The sequence below is a fragment of the Phaethon aethereus genome, assembly GCF_964289735.1.
Source record: "Phaethon aethereus genome assembly, contig: HAP1_SCAFFOLD_108, whole genome shotgun sequence".
In the NCBI taxonomy this organism is placed as follows: Eukaryota; Metazoa; Chordata; class Aves; order Phaethontiformes; family Phaethontidae; genus Phaethon; species Phaethon aethereus.
In genome coordinates, this window is record NW_028113960.1 from 83404 (window position 1) to 110156 (window position 26753).

Here is a 26753-nt window from a genome sequence, read left to right on the forward strand (position 1 = left end):
CCAGGTGAGGCGCGGGGGGGTGCAGTGTTCCGTTGGGCACGCGCAGTGATGCGATCAGGGCAGCCCCTGCGGCTGGCGTCCGTTAAACCGCCAACGGAACGCTGAGGCAGAGGTGCCCGAGTGCCCACAGCGAGTGGTTGGGCCTGGGAGCGCTGCGTGAGAGAGGGAGCAGAGGCCGAGCCGGGGCCGCAGGGGCCTCTCCCCGTCATCTGCCCGCCCGCCCGTCGCTGAGGGCCGCAGGCCGGACTTGTTGCGGGGGTGAGCTCAGCCCCCTCGGTCCGCTGTAGTAGACGCCGTCGGGGAGCAGGCCCCGACCATGTCGTGCGTCCACTACAAGTTCTCCTCCAAGCTGAGCTATGACACGGTCACCTTCACCGGCCTCCACATCTCCCTGTGTGACCTCAAGCGCCAGATCATGGGCCGGGAGAAGCTGAAGGCAGCCACCTGTGACCTGCAGATCACCAACGCCCAGACCAAAGAAGGTGCGTGGGGGTAGCGGGCGTGGGGGCTTAGGGACTGCCCGTCTGGCAGTGTCACAGACCACCCTGTGATGGCCATGGCCTGTGGGAGCCACGCTCTGCTCTTTGTGGCTCGTCCCCACGTAGCCTGAGTCAGCCTGAGGCCCATCTTGCCGGCCTGCGGGGGGACTGGGAGGGCAAGCGGCGCGGGGGCTTACACGGGGTGGGAAGCGATAATGTGATGGGAAGAGAACAGGTGGCTACTTTGAAGAAATAAATTGTCTTTGGTGACTTCGTTTTGTGATCACCTTGCTTTACTCCACTGCACTGGAAAACTGGCTTGGTGGCTGTTGCAGCAACTGCTCGCTAGCAACACTTTGGATCAAGAGTGTAGCTGTGAGTTACCATCTGTGCAGACCCTCTAATGGCCCCTCTGCCATGGATGTTCTCCGTATCTAAATGACACCTTGGAATTTCTTGTTAATATCGCTTCTTTTCTACACCAAAGACATTGTCGTTCAGGTGCTATCGAGCATCATTTCACCATATGTCTCTAAGCATTTTTTTTCCCTGGTACTACGTGTGAACCATATCAGGGCACTACTGAAGTTTTCCGGCAGAACATTTATGGTGACTATACGTAAGAAACGTTCTTAGAGAAGTCATAAATTCTTTTAAACCTAAAAAGTGGTGCTTGATTCTCAGAGATGATAATGGTTTCGTGGTACTTAGTATGATATTTCAGTTTGGTAAGCTGCTGTCTTGACAAGTTTGAATGTGATTACAGGCCTTGGGGTGTGACTTTTCAGAAATAGAAAGATTTGTTGCCAAGTCTCTGCTCGGGGATATTGCTGCCCAGGAGGAAAAGGTTCCTGCTGGGAGATGCCAGTTTCGTCCGAGAGCTGCTAGACTAAGCTGGCATCTGTTAAATTCAAATCAAGCAAACAAAAATTTCCAGGCACTTCAGGAATAGTGCTCCAGCTTTAATCCTTTCCTATTAAAAGAAGAAAAAGAAAGTTAACTTTTTAGTCTGCGTTGTTTGACTTCACCTTTATTAAGGTGCCATCAACCAAAATGAATTCAATTAATCAAGGCGAAGGAAATAGAAATGTATTAAAGCCAACTGGTACCACATCCCTTAAGTCTTAAGTCTGCAGTCTTAAGCTGCAAGCCATAGACAGAGGTGGCCGGCTGTCTTCTGTGTTCTGTCGGCCTTGAGCACCAGCAGCGTGGCCGAATCGCTTTTAGTGAACAGCTATGAAAGCAACGGCGCAGAGATTTCATGCTTTAGCTAAGGGCCTGTTTTGTTGCAGGGCAAGCTTGTCTGACTTCAGATCTGCTTTACACAGGTGAGACTTGGCTGTGCTTTGTTTTTCTCCAAAGATCCCTTGGTTTTGTAGCCTAACAGAAGCAAAAGCCACTTAAGCTAGATCAGGACAGAACCTCATGCGCTAGCAGACTCTCCTTTAGTGACCTTTGGGAGCATTTTGCTGTTGGCATTCACGCTCTCTCAAAAAAAACTGGAAAAGATTGTGCTGCTTGCGTTTGGTTCTCAAACCTGAAGATTTCTTGGAATGTACTGCTAGTGTGCTGAGACGATAAAAATGCACCGTTACATCTGAAATCTGGCTTTTCTATCTGCAAAGGGCTTCCCTCTCTGCCGCGCTGTGTAATTACATATTCATATACATTCTTATGAATTGACTAATGTTTTTTTCTGCATTTATGTTGTTTTCAGAATACACAGAGGCTAATGCCCTGATTCCTAAGAACTCATCAGTAATTGTGAGAAGAATCCCTGTCGGAGGAGTTAAAGCTACCCGCAAAACATACGTTCTGTAGGTATCCATAAAGCACTGTGTTCTGTGTTAGTGGTTTGGGTGTGTTACCTTTTCTAATTGATGTTCGTTTCCAGAGGCACTCAGATTGTATCTTTCTGGTTAAAGCTGCTGTTACTTTTTGTTGTAATGGGGTAGATTTTATTGTTCCTGTCCCAAAGTAAACTTATGCTTTTCGGCCTGCTGGGACATGGGGTTCAAACTCCAACAACGGTAACTGTTAAGAATGATTCTATTTGGTTTGATCTTGGGGTTGTTTTTTCTGAGCGCCAAGTTTTCGATGCTGTTTCCTCTACGTGGAGAGATTCCTTGTTACACGTGTTTGCTTGTCTTGCTTTTAGAGTGAAGACAGGTACGCACTGGAGTGTAAACTTAGAATTTGTTCCCATCTCAGAAGAGTCTGATTCTCAGTTTTTCCGCGTCTATTTGGGGCAGGGGGGGTGGCATATGGCAGGTATCCTTATGCCCCAAATCTGGTGTTTTTGCATACTAGCTAGAGGGGAAAGACCAAGGGTTGCCAGCTCTGCTGATGGGACACTTGGGATGATGCAGGAATTATTTGTTCACTACATCGATGGCTGCATGTCTCATTCATGATGATCTGCATGCAGATACAGATCAATGAGTATGTGGAATCTCAGCAAGTTCCCAGATGTAATAAATATTTCCCCAAATACTGTAGCATTTTCAAGGTTATCTTAAAGCAAATTCTGGCAATTAAGTCCCTTTTTTTTTTTTTTTATTTCCCTACAGGACTCCTAAATCGCAGAAAATCCTAGGCACTGCCTTCAGGTGACATTTCTACTACTATTTTTAGTCACCATGTTTAAGACACAAAACTGTAGTACAGACTTCATATTTTTGATACTTTCGTAGCAGAGACAAAATATCTGAGGCACTTTGGTGTTCTATTTCTGTAAGTCTTAGAGTAATTTTCTGACAAAGTAGAAATGGGCTTCTGGGGTTTTTTTTAGTTGCACTGAAGGTACCAAGAGAGAACCGTTTATGTATATGAATACGTTTCCACATGCACTAGACTATCAGCACATCACGTTTTGATGTTCAAGTTCTGTAATCTGTCGTCACTGCTGTATGTTGGGCACAAGGGCTTTCTTTTAAGTTCTGATCACTTTTATTTCTTCTTCCAGATGTCAAACTGAGCCAGTGAGTGGAATATCAAGAGGCGTATGTAAAACACCATCTCACACTTTTTTCTACACACTGCACTTAATTCCAATCAATGTAGCCTTGTGTTAATTTCCCCAACATTAACCTAATATATTTTCCACTAAAACATAGATGCTGTATGTACAATGTATTTGATTCAGCATCATAGAAATTTTATTCTACGTTTCTAAAAAACTAAGCAGTGATTCGGATGTCTTTCTGATGATGTTTTACTAGTGTCAGCTTAACTGCTGCTTGTGGCATCATAGAATTCAATATCCTGGAAAAGGAACCAGATGAGAGCTACCCTTTTGACTTGTGGAAAAACCGCATGTCATCTTAGTTCCCAGTAAATGCCGCAGTCCGTTGCTGACTGGTGGCCTGAGGACTTCATTCCTGCAAGCTGTTGCAGGAGGTAGCTGGGAGGGAGGAGTGTGGTTGCAAAGGAGAAAAAAAAGAATCCCAGGATTGTGCTCTGAATCCATGTTTTCGTCATCATTAAGACTTGGTTTTGGTCTGCTGGCAAGGAGAAGAATATTAAATTCTCACACTTCCCAAACTAATTTGCGTAGTGTGGCCTGCGGTCTAATACACGACAAGAAATCCATTTTCTCAGTTTTTATAGGCTACTCTGTCATGGCAGACACCTTAATTTCAATAATTTGAGCAGCTTATTTTTTTTCTTGATAAAGTGGTGGGTTTCTTTTATGGCGGATGCTTTGGAGTGGTGTTTGCATTTGGGTTTTGTGGGGTGTGGTGAGCCTGGCATTTTTAAACTTATGGAGAGGAGAGGCAGAGTTCCTGTTTCAGGGCTGATGTGCCCATGCTTAATTTTGACAGGCAACTAGGCTGTGTTCATAAAGGCATAGCCGTGTGCATTTATAAATGATGAGACGCTAACTGATTGATTTACAAACTACACTGAAAATAAGTTTCCTGTAGTGATGCTTCCTTCTCCAAGAAACATAAATATTGTTTTAGAATCCCTTTTAGCGGACAGTTGACAGCTTCCTTACCCCTTGGACTTTTAAGCAGTTGTGAGCATTTGACAAGGCTGAGACATTCTGGAGCAATACGTAATCTCAAGCGTCTTTGGTTGTTTTAGTTTCTTCTCCTTAACCACATAGGCACTCCTAAGCTGTCGTGGGTTTGGACTTTGTTTTGAACACAGGCAAATGACACTAGGTTGGAAATGCCTCTTTCAGTGATGCTCAGAGGATATAGTGCAGAATTTCCGACTACCGTCGAGGTTAACTATTGCTAGGTTTTGATTGTAAAACTTAAAGATGTTTTTAATTTTTTGTGAACAGAGTGATGACTCTTCTGCACCTCTTTCTCTGGCCCAGCTGATTAAGGTATATATATTTTTTTTTCCTGTCAAATACATTAAAAAAAAAGTGTTTGCTTCAAATTTTTAAATTGTACACTGTGATCTATAGCAGGATAACTGTTGTAATGGGAAGAAAAATTTAATGTAGTTTTTAATAATTTATTTATTTTAACTTTAAAGCCTGTGTAGCTGTTGATAGTATCCTGTGAAGAGCAGTTCCCACTTTGGGAAGATCCAAGGGGAGCACCTTATCAGCCTCCACATAGTGTTGCAGTATGACTCAGCTTCAAGACACAAAGCAGCAGCCCTGCAGAAGCTGTTGACTTGTTCACACATTTCGTTAGGTTTACACTGGAAATGAACACAATGTTCACAGAAGAATTGAATTGGCTGTTGGTTATGGACATCTTGGGGGCGGTTGCAACAGCCAAAGTAGAAGCGTTTCTGTCGCATGGGCAATGGCATGGCTATTTTTGAATTTCAGGTCATTATAGTTATAGATCCGTTCTTGGAATGCTGCACAATTTCATAAATTGCAGTATATCTAGAATGGACAACACGGTCTAATTTGTTGAGGCACAGACAGTGTAGATTGTGAAAATGTTCCTAGTTACGTCAGTTAATATGAAGAATTTAGCAGGGGGGAACGTGCAGTTTGGACTGCCTACAGCATGAGTGGTCCAATTTCTACTGAAAAGAGTCTTTTGTCTTGCTGAGGGGCTCTAAAAAGCTTGAATCTCTGTAATGCTTCTGTGTGTGAAGCTGAATTTCAGCAAGCAAAACCAACTTCCCTGACCTTTAAGTTGTGTATCCTTCTGATGCTGCAAATGTAAACAATGGTACTTGCCTTCATCTTTCTCAATTCAATGTACAGTGGCTGTCTTCTCCTTCAAATAGACTGGAGCTTAAAGATCCCTTTAATAATAGCGGCAGGTCTAACTTTTTCTGTGCATAGCTTCAGTCCACTTGGAAGAAAACTGGAGTAGGTGCACAAGTCTTTATAAGGTCCAACCTGAGCCTAAGGTTTTGAGTGCCCAAGAATGCTCTTTTCAAGTAGGTTAACAGGCACATAAGCATCATTTCATGGTGTAAGGACTCCCCAGAACACTTTCAGCACAACTATTTTTTATATAAGCAGCTGTTTTCAGGCAACCTCAGCTAGTGTTGTGCTGCTCTGTACAGGCTTGGGTGAGTGGTGTTGTCTTTGGCTGTGTGCGCTTCAATGTGTTTCTAATGTGCCTCTCAAACGATTACTTGTTAAACAACAGACTGCCAATCTGGCTGAAGCCAATGCTGCCGAAGAAGATAAAATAAAAGCCATGATGATCCAGTCTTGCCGTGAATATGATCCAGCCAAGTAAGTGTGGATAATGTCAAATCCGATCTTTGGCGATGATGGAAAACCTGTAAACTTGTTGGTTTTAACAAACATGGATTTAACACATGCATCCTTTTTCTTTTTTTTCCCCAAAACACCTTTAGTTACACGAAGAAAGCCTTGGGTCCACCTCCGACATCATATACTTGCTTTGGTTGTGGAAAACCTGGCCACTGTGTAAAGAACTGCCCAACAAAGGGGGTAAGATTGCAGGGGACTTCTGGTGTGACTTACTTTTAAATTGTTTTCCCTTGGCAGTTCCGTAACAAATACATGAATACTCATGTTAAGAATTGTTTCTTTTGGGGTGAAACGCAGAGGTCATGTGGCAATGTTGCAAAGCCCTTTACAATTCATGGGAAACCTGGAGTTATAAATGTAACATTTTCTTCCTTCTAGGCCATGGACATTACATATGTCCATAGATCTTTCTCCACACACTGTCATGCATATTTTATACATTTCAATTTTATTGGAAATTTTTCTGGTTTCAATGCTTTTTAATGACAGTTCACAGTTTTCAGTAGTTTGTAAAAACCCAAGATGTTTCTATCGACCCCATCCGTTCCATGTTTGCGTGTTTTAGTTACACAAGCACCTGGCTGAGTAGCCATGCCATTTGACATCAGTTGCTGAATGTATATGCGTGAGATATGAATTCAACCTTCACTAGAGAAGGTGAATCTCAGTTTCTCAGTGTCGGATTCAGAGCACCAAGTTAAGCTCTCACTCTGAACTGCGCTTTGAAGGAGGAGCGGGGTTGTGTCTCTTCTCCGAGTGGATGGTGAGCCAAGGGATATTTCACCCTTAAGGAACCTGACGTTAAGCCAAAGGATGTTGACCGAGTTCAAAACACTGCTCAAGCCTTTGGGACACCCTGGCTATATTCCTTTAGGAAGAAAGGTATTTTAGTTGAGCAAGCCTTACACTGGGTAAAAGCAGAGGATTAAAGGCTTTTGCTGCTGAAAATCATCATTGAAATGTCCTTTTAAGGGTGGGTCTTAAGATGAGAGATATCTGCACTTCTTTTCTTAACAGGACAGAAATTTTGAGTCTGTTCCCAGAATTAAAAGGAGCACAGGAATTCCGAGGAGTTTCCTGATGGAGGTGAAAGATCCCAGTATAAAGGGTGCTATGCTGACAAGCACTGGGAAATACGCCATACCAATTATTAGTGCGTAAGTATGGGATTAATGGGACTGAGCAGAAAGGGAACGAGAGAAACCATGCGTGTGTGTCCGAGTGGCAATGCAAGCAAGTTGGCCAGCGTCTGTAATTACGAGGGAGGAAGCACCGTCATTGTATCGTCGCCTTAAAATTTGTGATACTTTCTAATATGGAAATAGGCTGGTCCTGCTGTTCACACCCCTGGAAGTTGGTTCAACTCGTGGTACACCTAGAATCTGTAGGTCTGCAAAAGATTTCACTAGTGCTTACCGTTGGAGTCATTCTCCTCGAAAGCTCGTTTTGCTTCTCTTTGACGTTTCAAAGGCTTCTTGCCCAATTTAGCAAATAGCTGTGTGACTGAGATTTCCTCCCCCTCTGGCTTTGATCAAATCTCATGTGTGAACCAGACGGATGTTTTCCTGTTTTGCTTTACCCTAAGAAAATCCTACTGTGTGGTGACAAGAGTGGCTGAGAAGAAATGCACTTGGTAGCACTTCTGTTTGTGGCTGTCATGGATCTCCTTGTGTAGAAGCTGAGACATAGTTTTCTTTTATTCATAAAGTGTATTTAATCGGAGACTCACTTGATCCTGAGCCTGCAATTTACATTGACCCTCTGGCAGAGGAGAGGTGGGATTCATTTCAGCTGATTTCTGGATGTTGAAAAATTATTTTTCTAGTCTGAGCCAATCTCTTAGTTGATCCCATGAATGGGAGAGTTCTGCAGAAGGAAAATTGTTCCCCCTCCCTCTTCTGGTGTGGTGGCCAAAGAGAAGTAGTTGAAACTAAATGCCTACGCTTTAGAAGGCTAATGTGGACTGAGAAGAATGCCATCTATTTTACCTTCCTTGCGGAAAATCCAAAGCTTGGAAAAGTTCTCCTTTGCCCATCTTTCACTTGTTGTTTTTCCTTCCCCGCCCCGCCTCCAGGGAAGCGTATGCTAGAGGAAAGAAGGAAAAGCCTCCCTTTTCACCAGAGGAGCCGTCCTCCTCCTCCTCCTCAGACGCTCCTGTTCCAGAGGAGTTGTTATGTCTCATTTGCAAAGAGGTCATGAGTGACGCAGCTGTTACTCCCTGCTGTGGAAACAGTTACTGTGACGAATGTAAGTCTTACTCCCACGGTTGTTAACTCAAAACATGGCATCTGACCTTCTGAAGGCAGAACTGGGAGAGAACGAAATTACTTGGTTACCCGTTCTATTTGATACCTGAGTATACCCAGAACGGGAGAGGACCCTTCTTATGCAAAGGGCAGAAAAAAAAGGCAGAAAGCTTTTTTCCCTGGTTACGTGTCTAGTTAAACCCTCTGTACATGTGGAAGGATGACTCTGAGAAGAATGTGTAACCGTGCAGGTGATTACAGTATGAGATACTGAATGCATTTAGTTTGTCCCCAGCCCTTTCTCTCATGCAAAATTCTATAGCCTGCTCTGGTGACTTATTGTGGTCTGCAACAAACGGAGAGTTGGGCGTTTAATCCACATTCTTCTCCACAGGAGAGTTGGTGAAATCCTTCAGAACTTGAACCTATGAACGGTTTTTTGAGATGTGTTTTATTCATCAACCTTGAGGTTGGTGACTTCTCGCTGTCCTGCACAGTGGAAAGACCAGTCCAAACATCAAGACACAGCCTACTCTACAGCTTCCAAGTAACAACAGTGAAATATCAACACTGCTTAGTTATTTGCTGCATGCTGGACATTTTTTACACTATTGGACATTTACCGCTTCAGGCTCTCAGTTCAAGACCGTATTCACCCATTAATCATATACGTGTTTTTATAATTGATTAGAACCCCAACATTTTCCTTAGTTTTGCTGAAAACTCTTTTGACGGTTCTCGTTATTCACAGGTATTAGAACAGCGTTACTGGAATCTGAGGAACATACATGCCCAACGTGTCATCAAACAGACGTTTCTCCCGATGCTTTGACTGCCAACAAGTTGTTACGCCAGGTGACATGCTGACATTTATGTAAACTGTTTGTTAGACAGGTCTATTTGCGAAAAGCTGAAAGGGAAGAAAATACTCGTTTACATCTCCTTAAGCAAGGCTAAATGGAATAAGGCTAAATTTACTTTTCAGAGACGTTATCTGGTGTTAGAGAAGCTTACAACTCTTTAGAGAGAATCTGGCAAATTCAGGTCACACTTTTGCTTAACGTGATTGCCTCACTTTCAAATTTGGTGTTAACACTGAGGTACTGTAAATAGAGATACTCTGCGTTACCCATCGTTAGGGTCAGTGTTTCACCTGATGTCTTCCTATACCTGTATGTTGATTGATTTTAGGATTGATAAAGTTTACAGGAACACACAAGTAATTTTGCTCTGGGGAGGCTTTTGTTCGTACATCTACTGAAGTTTCATAGTGCCTTTCTGTATGTGTTTTTCTGCCTCTAGGCTGTGAACAACTTCAATAATGGAACTGGCTACAGAGAGCAGATTCAGCAGCAACATGAGCAGCAGCCGCCACCTCCACCACCTCCACCACCACTAACGAGACAAACAAGAGCGCACAACATGCAGCCTCAGCTCCGGCCAGCAGTTTCCAGACAGCAGGACCCACTAATGACTCCATTAGCATCCCTGGCTCCTCATTCTGCTGCTGCTTTGTCATCGTTGGCCTCTGGTCAGTCCTCTGTGGCCGTTGGGCTGCCAGTAAATCCGTCTTCTGTCGTCACCTCTGGTCTCCCTCCAGCAGTGTCCCTGTCTCTCTGTGCTGAACAGCCGGACGGACCTCTTTGGTAAGTAAATCTGTAGATCAACAGGGATATAAAGGACACTAAAATGCTCAAGTTAGATTCTTCTTCTTGTTGAGCTTCTCCACTAGCTATTTATCTATCGGTAGTGACAGTTCCCGATACTAGTGGAAGTTCTGGTTTTTGTATTTACTTTGAATGAGGACACTTTGATAACTCGGAAGTGTGTCTCATGCAAGGATTGTCTCAGAAGTATTTCTTGCTCAGTTCCCTTATCAGTCATTGTCTATGAGTTTTACCCTGAAAGAGGCACATTTTGCCCAGGGGCCCTTTGGTTTTATGTGGCTAGCAATTCCTAAAGGAGCCCTCTAGTTATGTCAAAGCTTCTTGAGTGCATTAATTTCTCTCTAGTACGGAGGAAGCAACAGTTTCATGAAACCTGTAAAAGCACAATTAGAGCTAAAACTGAGCAGGTGTTTTCCTATTACTTTTTTCTACGGTATTTCTACCATCAATCTTACGATAAGTCAGAGTCATCCTCAGTAACACAAAGGGCAGTCGGTGACGCGTGCTGACCTGGCTAATAAACACTGAAACGCCGTAACTTTGAAGTATTTACAAACATGAAAGTCTGAGTTTGCAGCCCGGTGAAGTCACATGAAAAGACGTGAAAGATCTGTACGATTGTTTAGGCCTTGTGGCCTTTCAGCTTTATGCCTGGGCTGCAAATAGCCTCTCTGTCCAGAAGACTGTCAGGCTCAGCTGTAGCGTTGAATGCAAAGAACCGCAATTCAGAAGAACCTCTAAGGCAGCCTCTGCACTCGCACATAAACATTTCCTCATAGAATTTCAGTTCTCGCGTCTTCCAAAACGGAGATTCAGTGTGTGACTTGTATGTGCTCTAACCCTTTCACGTGCAGCTAGCTTAAGAAGATATTTTTCCAGTGAGCTTTCTCTTGGCATGCCAGTAGTCCAAATCGACTTCTTTCCAGTCTTCATTAAGAATGGGCCAACTTCACATCTGTAAATCTGATGAAGATTTTTTAAATTTTTTTTTCCTGTTTGCAGTAGTCAGCCTTTTCTCACCTTGGACTTGCTATTTCCAGTAGCACTTGAAAATGCTGTTTGAATAATAACTTTTTTTTTTTCTTATGTAGTGATGCTGATACTGTGTTACCTCCTGCTGCTCTGGTGACTGCTACTGAACTTCTGAAATTTCCCTCTCTGTCAACCAGCAGCTTGTTGGAAGAGGAGGTCAGTTTTCTTTCAAATGATGCAGTGACTGTTGCCTTTTAGTGGAGCTTAATTTCTAACTGTTTGCATGTATTGACAAGGGCGATCACGTTCCTGCACTAAGGCAACCAGCGATCCCAAGTCTTCTGGGCCCCGAAGGGCAATCAGTACCCTCAACCGGTAAGTCACTATAACTTTAGAATTTCTTTTAAAAAGCTGTCTTGAGATAAACTAAATGGGATTTTTCTCTTTTTCCTCTCCCTACGCCAAAAGCTCATGCAATCACAGGCAGCACAGTTGGCTCAGCTGGTGGCAGACCAGGCTGGCAACGGTAAGTATTCTACAGAAATCCGGTATATTACGACCCGTAACCTGTTCAACGAGGCCGTAACACTTAACTTAGACTACAGCTGATTTATAATGGAGTAAGTATGCCCAGATAGTTGTGGAGAATACAAGCGGTGATTAATTTTTAAAGGGCTTAATTTGATTTGGCTTTGACAAAGGGGATCTGTGCTTGCAGTAGAGTATTTAAAGTAAAACTCCAGTACGTGATTGAAAAGAGGACTCTGAAAAAGGAACAGTTTTTGAGGGAACCAGCAGTACATCTAAAAATGAAATATAACTAAAGGATTGGGTGGAAAGCCACCCTTTTGATTACTGGCTGAACAGACCTGAAGACATTGATTCCCCAATACAAATCAGCCTCCAACATTCTTTATTTCACAACTTAGCGGATACTGGTGGAGCAAATTCTTGGAAAAGTCAAGGCTGTTATTTGATGACAATTTTGAATTTCTTCAATGTTCTCATCTCAACAAGCCAAGGTGCTTTCTCTCAGTGGGAGAGAGAGGCGTTTGTTTGATCTATTATTGCCGTGTCAAGTTAGTCCTTCCTTTTGGTACACCTTTGTTAGAGATCGGTTGTAAGCGTGCATTGTGTTTATAATGTCTTAAAGATAAAGCACAACAAAAGCCAGGACGATTCCACAGATTTCCTAAAACTCTCAAATTTAGTAAGCAAGAAAATAACAATTCAGGGACAAGAACAGGCCAAAGACATCATCATGAGGCAAGACCACAGGTGATGCCTGTGGAAGAAGCTAAAAGAAGTTTGAGAGAAGATTAGTTAATATTTGTGCAGTACTTTGAGGATCAGAAGTGTGATCTTCAGTAGTAAGTATAAGCAGCAAGTACATCAAGGAGTGGCAGAGGAGCGGTGGGCGCTTGGCACATGGGACATGGGAGTGTCTTTTAAGCACGGGCAGCCTCCATCCACGGTCACAAAGCGGAGTATAAGGGGAGAAGACTGCGGGAGCTGTTGTGGGCGAGGGTCTGGAAGGCAAGCATGAGGATCAAGAAGGGAGCGTAGTCTCAAGTGAAGGGAAAGCAGGGAGAAAAATGCTGAAGTTGAGGGTAGGAAGTGCTCGCCACCAGGCTGCCGCTTCATTCGCTTTCCTCTTTACAATCAGGGCAGAGTGTGACAAAGAGTGACACATGATTTTGGGTTTCTTCAGAAGTTCAAATCGAGGACGCCTGCGCAGTGGACGTTCCCAAAGGACTCACGCCCCAACAGAAGCAGCATCAACATCCGTCGTCGTGCCTGTGCCTCCAGCTCCCTCGTACCCTCCACCACCCCATGCACTTCCTTCAGGGCTACCACCAGCACAGTCTCCTCTTCACTTTCCACCTGGTCAGCCTCCATCTGCTGGGTACGCTGTTCCCCCTCCAGGATATCCTCCAGCTCCTGCCAACATGTCATCAGCTTGGGTAGCAACAGCAGTGCCAAGGGCTCATGCAAATACCATCCTCATGACACAAGCACCTCCTTTATCCAGGGAGGAGTTTTACGGAGAACAGCAGAGACTGCAAGAGGAGTAAGTATTTGGCTCAATGAAGTTGCCTGGGTTTTCATTGTTGTATTTCAATAGCATATCAGACTGCAGTTACACCACAGTGCACCTGACATCAACAAAATGCAAGAATCGTCACGGTGTCATAATGTCATGTCCTTTTTCTTTGCAAAGGGTAAACATGCAAAACTGAGACAAGACAAATGTAGTTCTAAAATATTGGCTAAAAGTTGTAGATATTCTAAGCTGGTCTTCCTTCGATGTTAGCTGTTCACCTTTTGCATTTGCATGCAGTAGGCATTTTCTCCTAGTGGCCATGTTGTGTTTTTTGATGTCTTTTGGTAACGAAGGTCAAACTACAATGGTAGTGAAGGTCAAACTTGTTTTCACAGGGACAAGAAAAAGTCCAAACCTGATGAGTTTACAAAGGATGAGTTTGCTAAGGAAGTGATGGAATATAACAAGTCTCGAAAGGAGCGTTCGGTTTCCAGGTACGTGCTTTACATGTCCATTATGGAGAAGCAGATTGTCTGGAAGAATCAGGAGGCATTCCACTCCACCGCTCTGTTGCTAGACGGATGGGATGATCCCAGGGATTAGCAGCGACAGGAATTTCATGTGTGCATTCCTAGCTTAAATAGGGCAGAGATTACAGTTGACTGGCAGTTATAATTTGGCAACAGCTGTTCAGGAACAGGTTTCTCTTTTAGTAAAGCTTCTCTGTAATGGCATCCTTCACCACCTGACAGCCTTGAGGAGGCCAGAAATTGAAGAGGTGTAGTTGCTGGATTTTCTGCATCTCCCTATTCTGCTTGTAACCATTTCCTCAAAGCACTTTGGAGGAGATCTGTGAGAGACGTTGTCTTCATCTCCTCTTCTGTTTACCACATGTGGGTACACAGAGAGATTTCAACCTGGACTGTAAACTGGTGGCTTATGCTAGTATGTTTTTGACCTTGTAAAATTTGTCTCATGACTCAGACTTGTTTGTAAGGAAATCTTGAATTGCTGAAGGACTTATAGAGGAGGGAAGATGCTCATGAACGTCTGCGGAATGATGCGAAAGGGTTCTTTAAAAAATAAAAAAAGAACTCCTTGTGAAGAATAACCTCAGGGTAGCTGATGTTTTCTATCCCCAAAAGTCACTTGGGCAGGAGTGCTGAAAAGCTCTCTCTTGCTCATGCTGCCAGTATCTGTCCTAGAGTAATGGCATTGAGTCATCCTAGTCAAGGCTGAGTTCAGAAGCTTTTCGAGATGATTTCTCTTGAAATGCAGTCACTATCCCTGGTTAGAGCTAGAGGTATGTGTAAGATTTTGCTAGCACATCTGGCCAGAAGTGTTGATTAATGACAACTGGACGTAAGAATTTTGCATCCCATACAAATTGCCAAAGAAGTAGTGAAGTTAAATAGTCCAAGCAGCATTTTAACATTGATCTTTACTGTATTAATGCTACATCGTGTTCTCTCGATGTTTGATACTGCACGGTAGCCATGAAGACTTGCTCTTTTTGCATCTGACTGCAACAAAAGGGATTTGCACTGCGTGTAGTGGTTGAGGAGTGAAAAATGTGCACGTTCATGTCCCAGTAGAGGCCAGTATACAGCACCTTAAATCAATCAATAGCCAAAGGAAATCTGGGAGGAAAAAAGCTGGGGAGAGTCACTGTTTTGAATTAACTTCATCTGTTTTTTTGTGTTCTTGTTTTTTTAAGGTCCAACTCTCCAAAAAGCTGAGGAGAGTAACTGTTTTGAATTAACTTGATCAATTTTTTTGTGTTGTGTTTTTTTTAAGGTCCAACTCTCCCTATAGTACTTCATCTTCCTCTACAAGTTCGCATACCTACTCCAAGTCAAGAACAGGTTCTTCCTACTCTTGCTCGTACTCTCGATCATTTAGTCGTTCCCATTCTCGCTCCTACTCACGATCACCACCATATCCAAGCAGAGGCAAAGGGAAGAGTCACAAGAACTATCATTCCTGGTCAAGGCCACATGGTTATCACCGGTCGAGGTCAAAGTCACCCCCACACAGAAGACACCGTTCACGGTCAAGGTCTCCAGTAGTCCGAGGCCAATCTCCCAGGAAATGGACTATACCTCAAGGGGAAGGAGGAAGGGAGTATTTTAACCGATACAGACAAGTTCCACCGTATGATATGAAAGCTTCCGATGGCAGATCTATTGACTTTGGAGATCCATTTGGAGAGCAAGGATACGGAGAATGGGAAAGGAACTACAGAGAGTGGTGTGAAACGTTTTACAAGGGCAATGGTGTTGGTGCTCAACTTCAGCCTCCAGTAAAGAGAGGGAACTTTTCTCCAGACTGCTTTGGTCCACCTGGGACCAGACGAGAGTATTCGCCATATGCTCGGGGACATAGGGAGGATTATCCTGTGGGGCATAGGCAGCGCAGCTGTAATAGAGCTGGAAATTACCCTGAACAACCTTCCGGAAGAGAGAGCCGTGGCAACAAAGAGAGGGAGATGCAAAATCCACGTGGAGATGACAAAGGAAATAAACCTAAAGAACACCAGGAGGGAAGGAAAGAGGATGTGAATGAAGGCTTTCTCAATGCTGAGTTGCTAGAAGGTGCGAGAAAACCAAGAGAGCCAGTTACAGGAGAAGTCGTTCAAAGGGACTCATTGTTCATGCTCCCAAGCAGAGATGATGCCACCCCTGAGATGAGGGATGAGCATTTGGGAGCAGATTCTATGGCTTTCAAGCCAGGGTCTAAAAAGAAGAAAGAGAAGGATGAGCGAAAAGCAAAACCTGGCAAGACAAAGCGGGAAGCAGAAGTGGCTGTCCCTCCTCAGAAGGACAATATAAGAAAACGAGCTAAAGCTTCCCAAGTGAAGGTGGACAGCGAGCGTGAAAAATCTCCTCAAATGGAACCTCCTGTGAAACAAGTGAAGGAGGACGTGCCAAAGACAGACAATGTTTAAACATCTTCCTCTCAAAAGGATGCGAAGACTCTTGGTACCCCACAGAAAATTCATCCAAAAGTGATAGAAGATCACCCAGAAACTAGACCAGTCGTGGAGGAAAAGGCAAAGAAAGACCATCCAAAAGAAACCAACTCAGAGCAGAGGACAGGGAGAGGTCATTCAGCAATTACAATCAGAGGCTAAACAGCCTCAACTTGGGAAAATTATTTTAAATTCTTGCCAACCAAAATCAGAGTAGGATAATGAGAAATAAGACGAAATCTTAAAACATATCCCCCCCATCCCTCCCTGCTTCCTGGGCTGTCACGAATGGATAATTTAGGCTGTTTGAAGAATCACCACCAAAGATACCAGAAAGCGCATGATTTTAATCTAGATTTGTAAAAAGGATGACTTAACAGAAGGCGATGGCAAGGTCCACTCTATTCCTTATTCAAGGTGGAAAAGCTGTGCAGATAGAACAATTAAACTGGAATGATTTACTCGTCTATCAAATCGAGTTAATGTGTATATTTGAGGAGGGAAAGTAGGAGAGACCCTTCCATTGAGTCACGAGATTCAGAGAGGACCCCCATGCTTTCTAAAGTCCTTTTCAGAGAGGAGTCTAGGTGCGACTGAATCCACTCCTATTCCCAGATTTGGTCAACAGTTTATGACTAAAGGGACAGGGTATCGGGGATTCTGGTGTAGTGATACAGACTATGATTTTGTGCTTCCTGTCACTTAAAGATGGCAATTTATCCAATACAAAATAGCAGCAATCACATTCACTAACAATGCCGAGATAAGTCACAGTATCAAATCATATAAAACTTAGCAGCGTAATCCACTGAAACTTAGAAGTCCTTAATCACACACACACCTATAGGTGTAGAGACAGAGACCCATAAAGAGATCTAGAGAAAAGAGATAGAGATGTACCAAGGTACCTATTCAATATCCCCCTGGAATTCAGTCAAATACTCACATCGAATGCTTTGCATCGCTCAATGGCTGCACAGTCGAGCCTCTGAGCTGATCGTGAACTTGAGGGTTCACGGGCTCTGAGAGGCGTCCCACTCAGAGGGAGGTGCTAGTTGCAGCCCGCTGCGGTCCAGGAGAGCTCAAAGGGTCTCACTTGGGACCACTCTTTATAGGACTGGGAGATGACTGACTTTAGGCATCAGTGAGTTTCCACAATGCAGGCAGGTGATTTCTGAAGGTTTTGACGTTACCGCTGCCAGGATTGTCTGGAGATAATTGATTAGTTCTGTTCATGTCCTGTACCTTGTTCAGGTGATTGCGTCCCTGATACCCTCAGTGCCATTCTCCTCCTCATCTACACAAGAGCGCCTGGTACAGCTGAGGGCCTCTCTCTGCCAAACCCTTTGTTCAGAGGCCGAGGCTGGTCAGGCAATTTAGAGTGGCCCAGGTACAAGGCAAAGGGCTGGGATGTGCACCAGCACACGGGCTCAGCTTTGCTCCGGATGTCTTTTCCGCAGGTCCTGCCAGGATCCTGCTGCAGCGCGGGTGTCCCACGGGGTTACGGCCTCCTTCGGGCATCCCCCTGCCCCGGCGGGGGGTCCTCCCCGGGCTGCAGGTGGAGATCTGCTCCAGCGTGGAGCTGCATGGCTGCAGGGGCACAGCCTGCCTCACCATGGTCTTCAGCAGGGGCTGCAGGGGAACCTCTGCTGCGGCGCCTGGAGCACCTCCTGCCCCTCCTTCCGCACGGACCTTGGTGTCTGCAGGGCTGTTTTCACATGTTCTCCTCTCTCCGGCTGCAAATGCCACGTGCCGGTTTTGTCCCCTTCTGAAATATGTTATCCCAGAGGTGCTGCCCCCGTTGCTGCCTGGCTTGGCCCCGGCGGGCACGGGCTCTATGGGACACAGGGGAAGCTTCTAGCAGCTTCTCACAGAAGCCACCCCTGCAGCCCTGCTGCCACAACCTTGCCACGCAAACCCCATGCAGAGGACGAGGTTGCTGTGCATAAACTCGCAAACCAACCCAGAACGGCTGCCATTGTGATGTAACAGGAACGGTGTCACAGAGGGCGAGAAGGCAGGCATAAGTGTCCCGAGCAATCTCCATAGCAGGCTCACTCCAGGAAGACCCTCGTGGTGTGGGCATTCCCGTCCAAGAGCCTGCAGATGTGATGGGGATGTCCTTTATCCTCCTGGATGCCTAGAGTCTGCAAAATTGTGGCGTACCGTTGCAAAAATGAGAGAGCAAGTCTGTGCTGCAGTTCGCGTTTTCTTTTCTTTGGCTTTTTCTGTATTGTATTTGCCAGACAGACCCTGGCTGGCCACACATGTAGCAAGTAAGTGGAGGTTTTTAGTACTAGCTGGCTTCTGTATCGATGTGTTCTTTGGCTGTTCCTTAATAACGGAGTTGATTTTTAAACAAAAATGCCAGTAAGATACCATGACTTTGGTAAAGCTTCTGTCAACAGCTTCAGCTAATAAGGGGGTGTCTCTATCCCACCGGGTGTGGACAGCTTTTGGGATTTAACCTGCAGTGGTTCAGTTCCCCACACATGATCGTGTGTGGCAGTGGGGTCTGCAATTTCCTCAGTTTGCTGGTTCAACCAGTGCAACTGCTAAAATGCGGACTGGGAGAGCTTCTCGGAAGTCCTAGAAACTGTGAGGTTAATCTCCAGAATTTACTGACATTTCTCTTCTTTTGAGGGGAAGCATCTTTTTTTTTTAACCTGCATAATGAAGACACATGACTGTCTAAGTTGACATTTAATGTGTGCTAGAAAAGCAATTAGTTTTGTGGTGAAATGCAAAATTCAAAACACTTTGTGTACGCTCCTGAACTCAGGAGCTGTGACTGTGGTTTGTCGGAATAGAACTGCCACAGCTAAGGTGGATTTTCAGCAAGCTTTAATGGGGGAACAGAAGCATTGACAGTTAAAGACCAATTGGCACTTTCCTGACCAAGTTTCCAATTCTTTTAGTTACTGGCAAAACAGGGCAAAAAATAGACACAAGAAACTGTAGAAAAAAGAGTAACCTAATCTATTGTCCTGTTACCCTCCTCTCTATGTAAAATAGCTGTTTTTACTGGAGGGATGTTGTGAAAGAACCATGCTGTCTCTCTGGATTTCCTTGTTCTGTGGGTTTCCCCACAACAGGCAGTTTTATAACAGCATCTGGTTAATTTTCCTTTGCACATTGCTGGTAAAGTCGCCCATGGATACGTAGAAGTCCATCCTTCGGTGAGTGTGAAAGTAACCTTTAGCTTTCACAGCATTTAAGAATGGTGGAGCAAGCTGTGAGATTTGCCTTTTGTGACAGAGTGCCAGCCTTGCAGGCTGAAGGAAAGTCAACCGTAGCGTCTTTGCAGCAGCAGCAAAGGGATCACGGGCTGTTTTCTAGCTTTCTGTTTAAAAACATCAAAACAGATGAAAGTCTGTTCTTGCAGGCAGAAGTTTGCCTTAAGACTACTGCTTAATGGGAGCCTGGCCTGAAATAAGATGACATTACTAATGTTTTAGCTGCACAATTTAGCACTGTCAGACCAAGCGTGGAGCCCAGTGGGAAACATAGTTCTAGGCATTTGACATGACAGGAGGGCGATTATTCCCTGCTTTATTTTTCCCTTAATCATCTTCTATCCCCAGGTAAGCAAAGTGCTAGCGATGCATGGAAAGCCATGCACTGATCTAACGCATGGCAAAGGAACATTCCCCTTCCCATTAGGCACCCCTGGCTTGAGAGAGTTGGCCCTTAATCCGACGTTCAGGATGTCTGACGTCTCGCTCCCTCCTTTGGCCAGTTCAGTACCTGTTGCACTGTTTCTCTTTACATGTTGGGCAACGGCGCTGAGTGTCTCAGAAAATACAGGACGCTGTCTGTGTGCGTGTATCTCTCTGTGACAGTGTGTCCAAGTACAGGTGACTTAAGGCACATAAATTTGTGAGAAGGTGATAGAACCCGCTGCGTCTGCGTCGCAGCCTGGACTGGTGGGGGGTTCAGCTCACCGCACTTCAAGGATCTGCACTGTAGGCTTCAGTTTACACGTAGCCAACGGATCAGCCAGACTTCCCTTGCCTGCCCCACATCTGGAGTCTGCCGGACGGTTGCCAACACCCCGGCGGTGGCTTTTATTCTCCGCTGCCTGTAACGGGAGCCCGGGTGAGCAGTCGGGATGCCTGCCTGGATGGATTATGGACTACAGGCATGTCCAGATTGGTTCCTGAAGCTGTCAGAAGGAAAGCGGCGTTAGCTTTGACAGTCCCTGTAGTGGCCGATTTAAAGTGGCCTCTTCACATTCCTTTCCTTTTCCAAGGCAAGCGGTCTTGAACCTATACAAACCCTGCCTGAAAATGTGGCTAGAAACCCAGGAATGGGAGCGGTGGGGTGGTCTCTTTTGTGCCACATCGAGAGCAGGACTAGACAGAGGCACTTTGTAACTGCCCTTAGGTAGAGGTCTATATGGGGTCTAAAAGCCCTAAGCTCTGCTTAGAGCCCAGGATGTATCCATAAAATGCCATACAATGGATTAGTTTTTTCAAACCCACAAAGTAATTGCCAATCTAAACTGTGTTAGGGAATGTATTTTTCAAATTGCAAAATCAAAATTCAATAAGCTAGGAAGTGCTACGGTTGTATTTTTTTTTGTTTCTGTAACCTTAATGATCTTTTCAGTACGGCGTTTTATACGTAATGTACGTCTGTGTTTTCTCTCTGTTATGCAGTCAAGTCCAGAATAACAGCAGTTGCTGAAATAATGGTCACAAATCATATAATTACTAAAGCATTACCAGCTGTTTTTATGTGTTTTCACAGTAACAAAATCACTTCCTGCTTCCAAAACGTGCATGAACAAGACTACTCAAGTTAATGGTTTTCCCTGTTGTTTTGGGTGACCATAAAGCAAATTAATCTCCTACAAGAGCCCAAATTGGAACGAATTGTTACCGAAATCCTTGTCATGAGGGAAAACACAAACTCCAGTATTGTGTAATGAATTAAACCCAACTTGTGTAATGAATTAAGGAAGAAATGGGGTTCTGGGAGAGGGTGGGGGCTGGAATTAAGGAAGAGATGGGGTTCTGGGAGAGGGTGGGGGCTGGAGCAGGTGGGTGCAGGTCTCTGTCTCTGGTTCTTTTCTGCATTTGGGGGCTACGGGGAACCATGCTGGAGCAGTGGGTTAGGGGTAGCCGTACTCGTTGGCTGTCTCCATGTCAGCCTCCCTCTGCACAAAAAACTGCAGCTGGCCCAGTGGCATCTGCAGGGCCGCCCGCTCCCGCCCCTCCTGGGCCAGCCTGGTCATGCGCTCCCGCTCGGGCTGCTGCTCGGCTGTGATGGGCACCGAGTCCTCCTGCTCCTGCGGTGGGATGGGCGCAGTGGTGAGGCCCCGCCAGGGCCTGAGGGATAGCAGGGAGTCGGCGGGAGGCTGCGGCACGTGCGGCGGCATGTGCAGCTGCTCTGGCAGCCCCTGGCGTGGGGTTTGGCCCCCCGTGGGGGACAGGCGCAGCCAGCTGGGCTGCCTGGGTTTGGGACGTGCACCAGTGCATGCCTTCTGCTCAGTGCCACTGCCGGTGCCGACTCCTTCTTGCCATGAGTTGGGGTCTCGGGGCTGCTGGCAGGGGACCAGGGTCCCTGGGGGGCACGCTGGGGCTGGCTTGGGGCTCTGGATCGGGCGGTTGGTGCACCGGCCCCACGACCTTCACTCCTCACCCCCGTGGAGGGATGTCTCGATGGCGTTGAGAAATGTGCCCTCTGGTCGGTGCGGGGCATCCTTGGCCCCGGGTTGAGGTGGCTCTTCCTGGGGACGCCGGTACCGCCTGCGGTGGCGATGCTGGTTGTAGGGCTGTCAGCAGCGGGACGGGGTAGACATGGCGGCTCCAGGGGTGTTGGTACCAGGCCGCGGTGGGGGGGCGGGTTCCGGGGCGGTGGTTCCTCGCAGGAACCGCCAGGTGGCGCCGCGGCTGCAGCCTCTGCCGGGCAGGGGGCGCGGCCTCCTCTGCGGGGGCGGGGCCGGTGGGGGCGCGGGGTGATGGCGGAAGCGGCGCTGGGCGGGCCCGGGGCCGGCGCCCTCATGGCGGGCAGAAGGGGCTCCCCCCATGCCAGAGCGGTGCGTGCGCCTGCCCCGCCTTACGCCTGCCCGCACCGCTCCGCGTCCTCGTCCCGTCCCGGGGCCTCCCAGGGCTGCCCCGGGGCACTGCAGGGGCGTGCGGCCTGGTGCTGCCGGGAGCCGCGGGGCGCGGCGAGTCCCTGACGCCGGCAGCCGGCAGCGCGGTGTCGCCTGTTCCGGTGAACGTAGCGCAGCCCCTGGCAGTGGGGAGCCGTAGCTTAGAGTGCGGGGGTCTGGGGGGACCGGGGTGGGCGAGGGTCCCTGGGCCGGGCGTGGGGCCGCAGCCCCGGGCCAGCCGTTTAAGGCCTCCGTGCGGCAGGGCTTCAGTGGGCCGGCTGCATTAAACCTGTCCCCTCCCGCTGCGCAAAGGCCCTTTGCCCGCTGGCCTCCTGCCGGGTCCTCGGGCGCTTGGCTGGCACGTTGCTGCCCGTGGAAGCTCTCTGCTCGCTTCTTCCTGCCCGCTGCCACCTGCTGCCACGCCGTCCCCATCCCGCTTCCCCTCCAGAGGGTTTTCGAGTGTTAGGCCACCTGGTGCACCACCATCTTCTTTTTCGTTGGGGGCATGCTGTCCTGCGGGGAGGTCTCTGGCATCGTGGAGGCACTGGCTGGCGCGGGGCGCTTGGCCTTCTTGCTGTGCTCTTCTCCCCGTCTGGGCACCACCCGGCAGGAGATGGTGCCTGGGGGCAGCAGCAAGGAGCTTGAACACACCCGGGGCTGCATCTGCAATGCCCCCTCCGCCAGTTGGCCCGTCTGGGGCGGATGATGCTGGGGGGCAGCCGGGAACCCTGCCAGGGCTCTGGGCAGTGGGATCTGCAGGGTGCTCAGCAGGGGACTCTCCGGAGGACCCTTCAGGGGATCCTTGTTGGGACTCTCCCCAGGCCTGTTCTCTGAAGTCTCCTCTGCGGTCTCTGGAGGACTCTGCGCAGAACTGCCTGCAGAGCTCTCCTCGGAAGTCTCCACGGGTCTCACTGGCTGCCCGGTGGGGAGGTCTTCTGCCACCTCACACTGCTTCCCCTTGGGGTCCTGCAAAGGGTAGGCTGCGACCCCCCAGGAGGGATTGGTGTCCCCCAGCGTTGCCGCCACCAGGTGGTCCTCAAGGTAGTTGCCCTCTGCCCTGTCCTCCAAGAAGCTGGGAACTTGGTTGAAGGCTGCGGTGCTGCAAAGGCTGTTGGGGAAATCAAGGACATCAGGGACAGTGTTCTAGCTGTCCCCCCACCCCACCACCAGCAGTGGCTCCTGGGGCAGCCACCCTCTGCAACATACTCCAAGATGTCGGGGAGCTCACTGAGGAGGTCAGTCAAGTCGGGGACATGAGGGATGGTGTCCTTGCTGTACCCCAGCTCCGCCGCTGCCACTGGCTCCTTGGGGCAGTCGCCCGCTGCCCCGTCCTCCAAGAAGTTGGGGACTTGGTTGAAGGAGGCGGTGCTGCAAAGGCTGTTGGGGAAATCAAGTACATCAGGGACGGTGTCCTAGCTGTCCTCCCACTACCACTGACTCCTGGGGCAGCCCCCTCTGCCACGTACTCGAAGAGGTCGGGGAGCTCACTGAGGAGGTCAGTCAAGTCAGGGACATCCGGGAACACGTCGTCGCTGTTTCCCAGCCCTGCCGCTGCCGCTTGCTCCTTGGGGCAGCCGCCCTCTGCCACGTACTCAGAGAGGTCAGGGAGCTCAGAGAGGAAGGCGGTAAAGCTGGGGCTGTCGAGGCTGTTGGGGACGGTGTCGAGCCAGGTGAGCATCTGGTTGATGCTGGCTTCCTCTGCCTGCCCAGGAAAGGCCTCAGCGAATACGGCTGCCCCCTGAGCAAGCCGATGCGTGGGCATCCCTGGGGCCGCTGGGGTGGTTACCACTGCTGAAAAAGCCAAGCCAAACCCGGGGTGGTGCAAGCTTTCCTCCGCTTGGCCACCCACCTGCAGGCTCTGCCAGTCCCCAAAACTCACCTTTTGGCTTTGTCGTGGTTCTGCTGGTCAGCAGAGCCAGGGTGGTCTGGTGGGGGCTGGCGGCAGGGTCACTGTCCTCAGTGGCCGCCCCGTCTTTGCTGGAGGCCTCCGACAGCTGCTGGGCACTGCCGGGCAGGGTGTGGGGCACAGGGGGGCCCTGACTGCAGTGCTGAGCTGTGGGGTGGTGGGGGTCTGGACAGGCAGGGATGTGCTGCGGGCAGGAGCCTGTGGGGTACAGGAGCTGCCCCTGGAGCACGGTCCCAGGCCCCAGCCCCACAGGCTGGTGGGGCACCAGCGCTCCCGTCCCCAGCTGCCGTCCCCAGCCGTAGGCAGGGAGACAGGCAGCAGGAATGGGGGGGAGCTGCACCCCGCAGGGAGGCTGCCCCATGGCGGGGAGCTGCACCAGCTGCACCGGGACCCCCAGGGGCCCTGGCACCCCCTGCCAGACGCCGGCCTGCACCGGCTCTGAGGTGACGTGGTGGAGCTGGGCAGGCTCAGAGGACACCAGGACAGAGGGTGACACGCCGGCAGTGACCGGTGGCGGCATGGCTGGAACGGCGAAGCTCACGCCGGGCACTTGCGATGCCATCAGCAGCCGCAGAGGGAAGCTCTCTGCTGGGGGAAGCAAAAAGGGGTGGTGGGGTGAGGTATCGGCGGGCAGAGCCAGCGGGGGGTTACCTGGGGGGCAGGAGCACCGCGAGGAGCGGGAGCCGCTGCTGTACCTGCCGTGGCGGTTGGTCAGTGTGGGGTTTGTTGGGGGCAAAGAGCCTCCGTCCCCATGGCGAACATTCCACCAGCACCTGCTTCAGCCAGCCTCGCGAGGGTTTGGTTTTCATAGCACAACACCTTCCCCTCTCAGTTATTTCCCATCTGGCTGATGATTTCCTGTCCTTAATGATGGTTTCCCACCCCCACCACCGTTTCCCATCCCAGCGATGATTTCTCAGCCCCATGATGGCTTCCTATCCCAACGGTTTCCCATCCCCACAGTTTCCCAACCCAACCATGCCTTTTCGGGGCAGGTGAATTTCCTGTGCAAGGGGAAGGAATGGGGCCAGGACCCTGTGGCCACGATGGAGAGCTTTCACAAAAATTTGGCAACTGGCCCCTGCCCACTGAGGAGAGAGCCTGGGACGCCCAGTCTAGCGTTACAGGAGGAATTGTTGCATTCGTGCACGCGAGCTGTCAGGTTCAGACTGGGGCACCCCGAATGCGGTGTCACGCACGGTTCTTACACCTTTCCAGTGTTCAGGTCCAAACTGATTTGACCAATTGCTACTTAACACACACACACGCACCCCCCGTCAACGTGGGCGGCTGTTTTGCAAAGCGAGGCTAAATCTGTGGTGTTGTCAACCTTCTGCTTCTTTCTTGATCCAGGCGTCCCTGGAGTCGGTCTGGCTGCAGTTCCTTATCCCGGTGCCAGAGGAGGGGAGGGTTTCACAGAGGTGTTGGCGGGGCTGGGACACTGGTGTGATCTGGCTAGTGCAGGGCTATCCTTACTTCTCCGGCGTGGGGACTGTCCAAGGGAAGAGCTACCAATGTCATCTATCTGGATTCTGTAAGGCCTTTGACATGGTCCCCCACAACATCCCTCTCTCTAAAATGGAGAGATATGGATTTCATGGTTGGACTGTTGGGTGGATGAGGAATTGGTTGGATGGTCACATCCAGCGGGTAGTGGTCAATGGCACAATGTCGAGATGGAGATTGGTGATGAGTGGTGTCCCTCAGGGGTCCATACTGGCACCAGTACTCTTTAATATCTTCATCAGTGACATAGACAGTGGGATCCAGTGTGTCCTCAGTGAGTTTGCAGAGGACACCAAGCTGAGTGGTGCAGCTGACACGCCTGAGGGACATGATGCCATCCAGAGGGACCTGGACAAGCTGGAGAAATGGGCCCATGTGAACCTCATGAGGTTCAACAAGGTCAAGTGCAAGGTCCTGCACCTGGGTTGGGGCAACCCCCAGTATCAGCACAGGCTGGGGCATGAAGGGATGGCGAGCATCCCTGCCGAGAAGGACTTGAGGATACTGGTAGACAGAAAACTGGACATGAGCCGGCAATGTGCGCTTGTAGCCCGGAAAGCGAACCGTATCCTGGGCTGCATCCAAAGTAGCGTGGCCAGCAGGTCGAGGGAAGGGATTCTGCCCCTCTGCTCCGCTCTGGTGAGACCCCAGCTGGAGCACTGCATCCAGCTCTGGAGCCCTCAGCACAGGAAAGACATGGACCTGTTGGGGCAGGTTAGGAGGAGGCAACAAAGATGATCAGAGGGCTGGAACAGCTCTGCTGTGAGGACAGGCTGAGAGAGTTGGGGTTGTTCAGCCTGGAGAAGAGAAGGCTCCAGGAGACCTTATTGGAGCCTTTCAGGACTTTAAGTAGGCTTCTAAGGAAGATGGGGACAGGCTTTTTAGCAGGGCCTCTAGCAACAGAGCAACGGGTAACAGTTTTAAACTAAAAGAGGGTAGATTTAGACTAGACAGAGGAAGACATTTTTCACAGTAAGGGTGGTGAATGACAGGCACAGGTTACCCAGAGAGCTGGCAGATGCCCCAGCCCTGGGAACATTCATTGTCAGGTTGGAAGGGGCTCTGAGCAACCTTCTCTAGTTGGAGATGTCCCTGCTTATTGCAGGGACATTGGACTAGATGACCTGAGAAGGTCCTTTCCAACCCAAG

The 26753-nt window shown here is 48.6% G+C and overlaps 1 protein-coding gene and 1 pseudogene across 2 annotated transcripts in view; one reads left to right on the plus strand and one right to left on the minus strand.

Moving 5' to 3' along the window:
- Nucleotides 1-26753, minus strand: part of LOC309416428 (E3 ubiquitin-protein ligase RBBP6-like) — a 97448-nt pseudogene that overhangs the window by 24963 nt on the left and 45732 nt on the right. The window lies entirely within an intron of this gene.
- LOC309416401 (E3 ubiquitin-protein ligase RBBP6-like) lies at nucleotides 317-16254 on the plus strand (the record flags this gene model as incomplete). The annotated part of the gene is given in 15 exon segments (XM_082015957.1): nucleotides 317-482; nucleotides 2197-2296; nucleotides 3050-3088; nucleotides 3445-3481; nucleotides 4774-4818; nucleotides 6062-6150; nucleotides 6276-6372; nucleotides 7210-7349; nucleotides 8267-8439; nucleotides 9190-9293; nucleotides 9741-10084; nucleotides 12792-13148; nucleotides 13517-13615; nucleotides 14919-16065; nucleotides 16069-16254. Coding segments are annotated over 15 exon segments (3123 nt in total).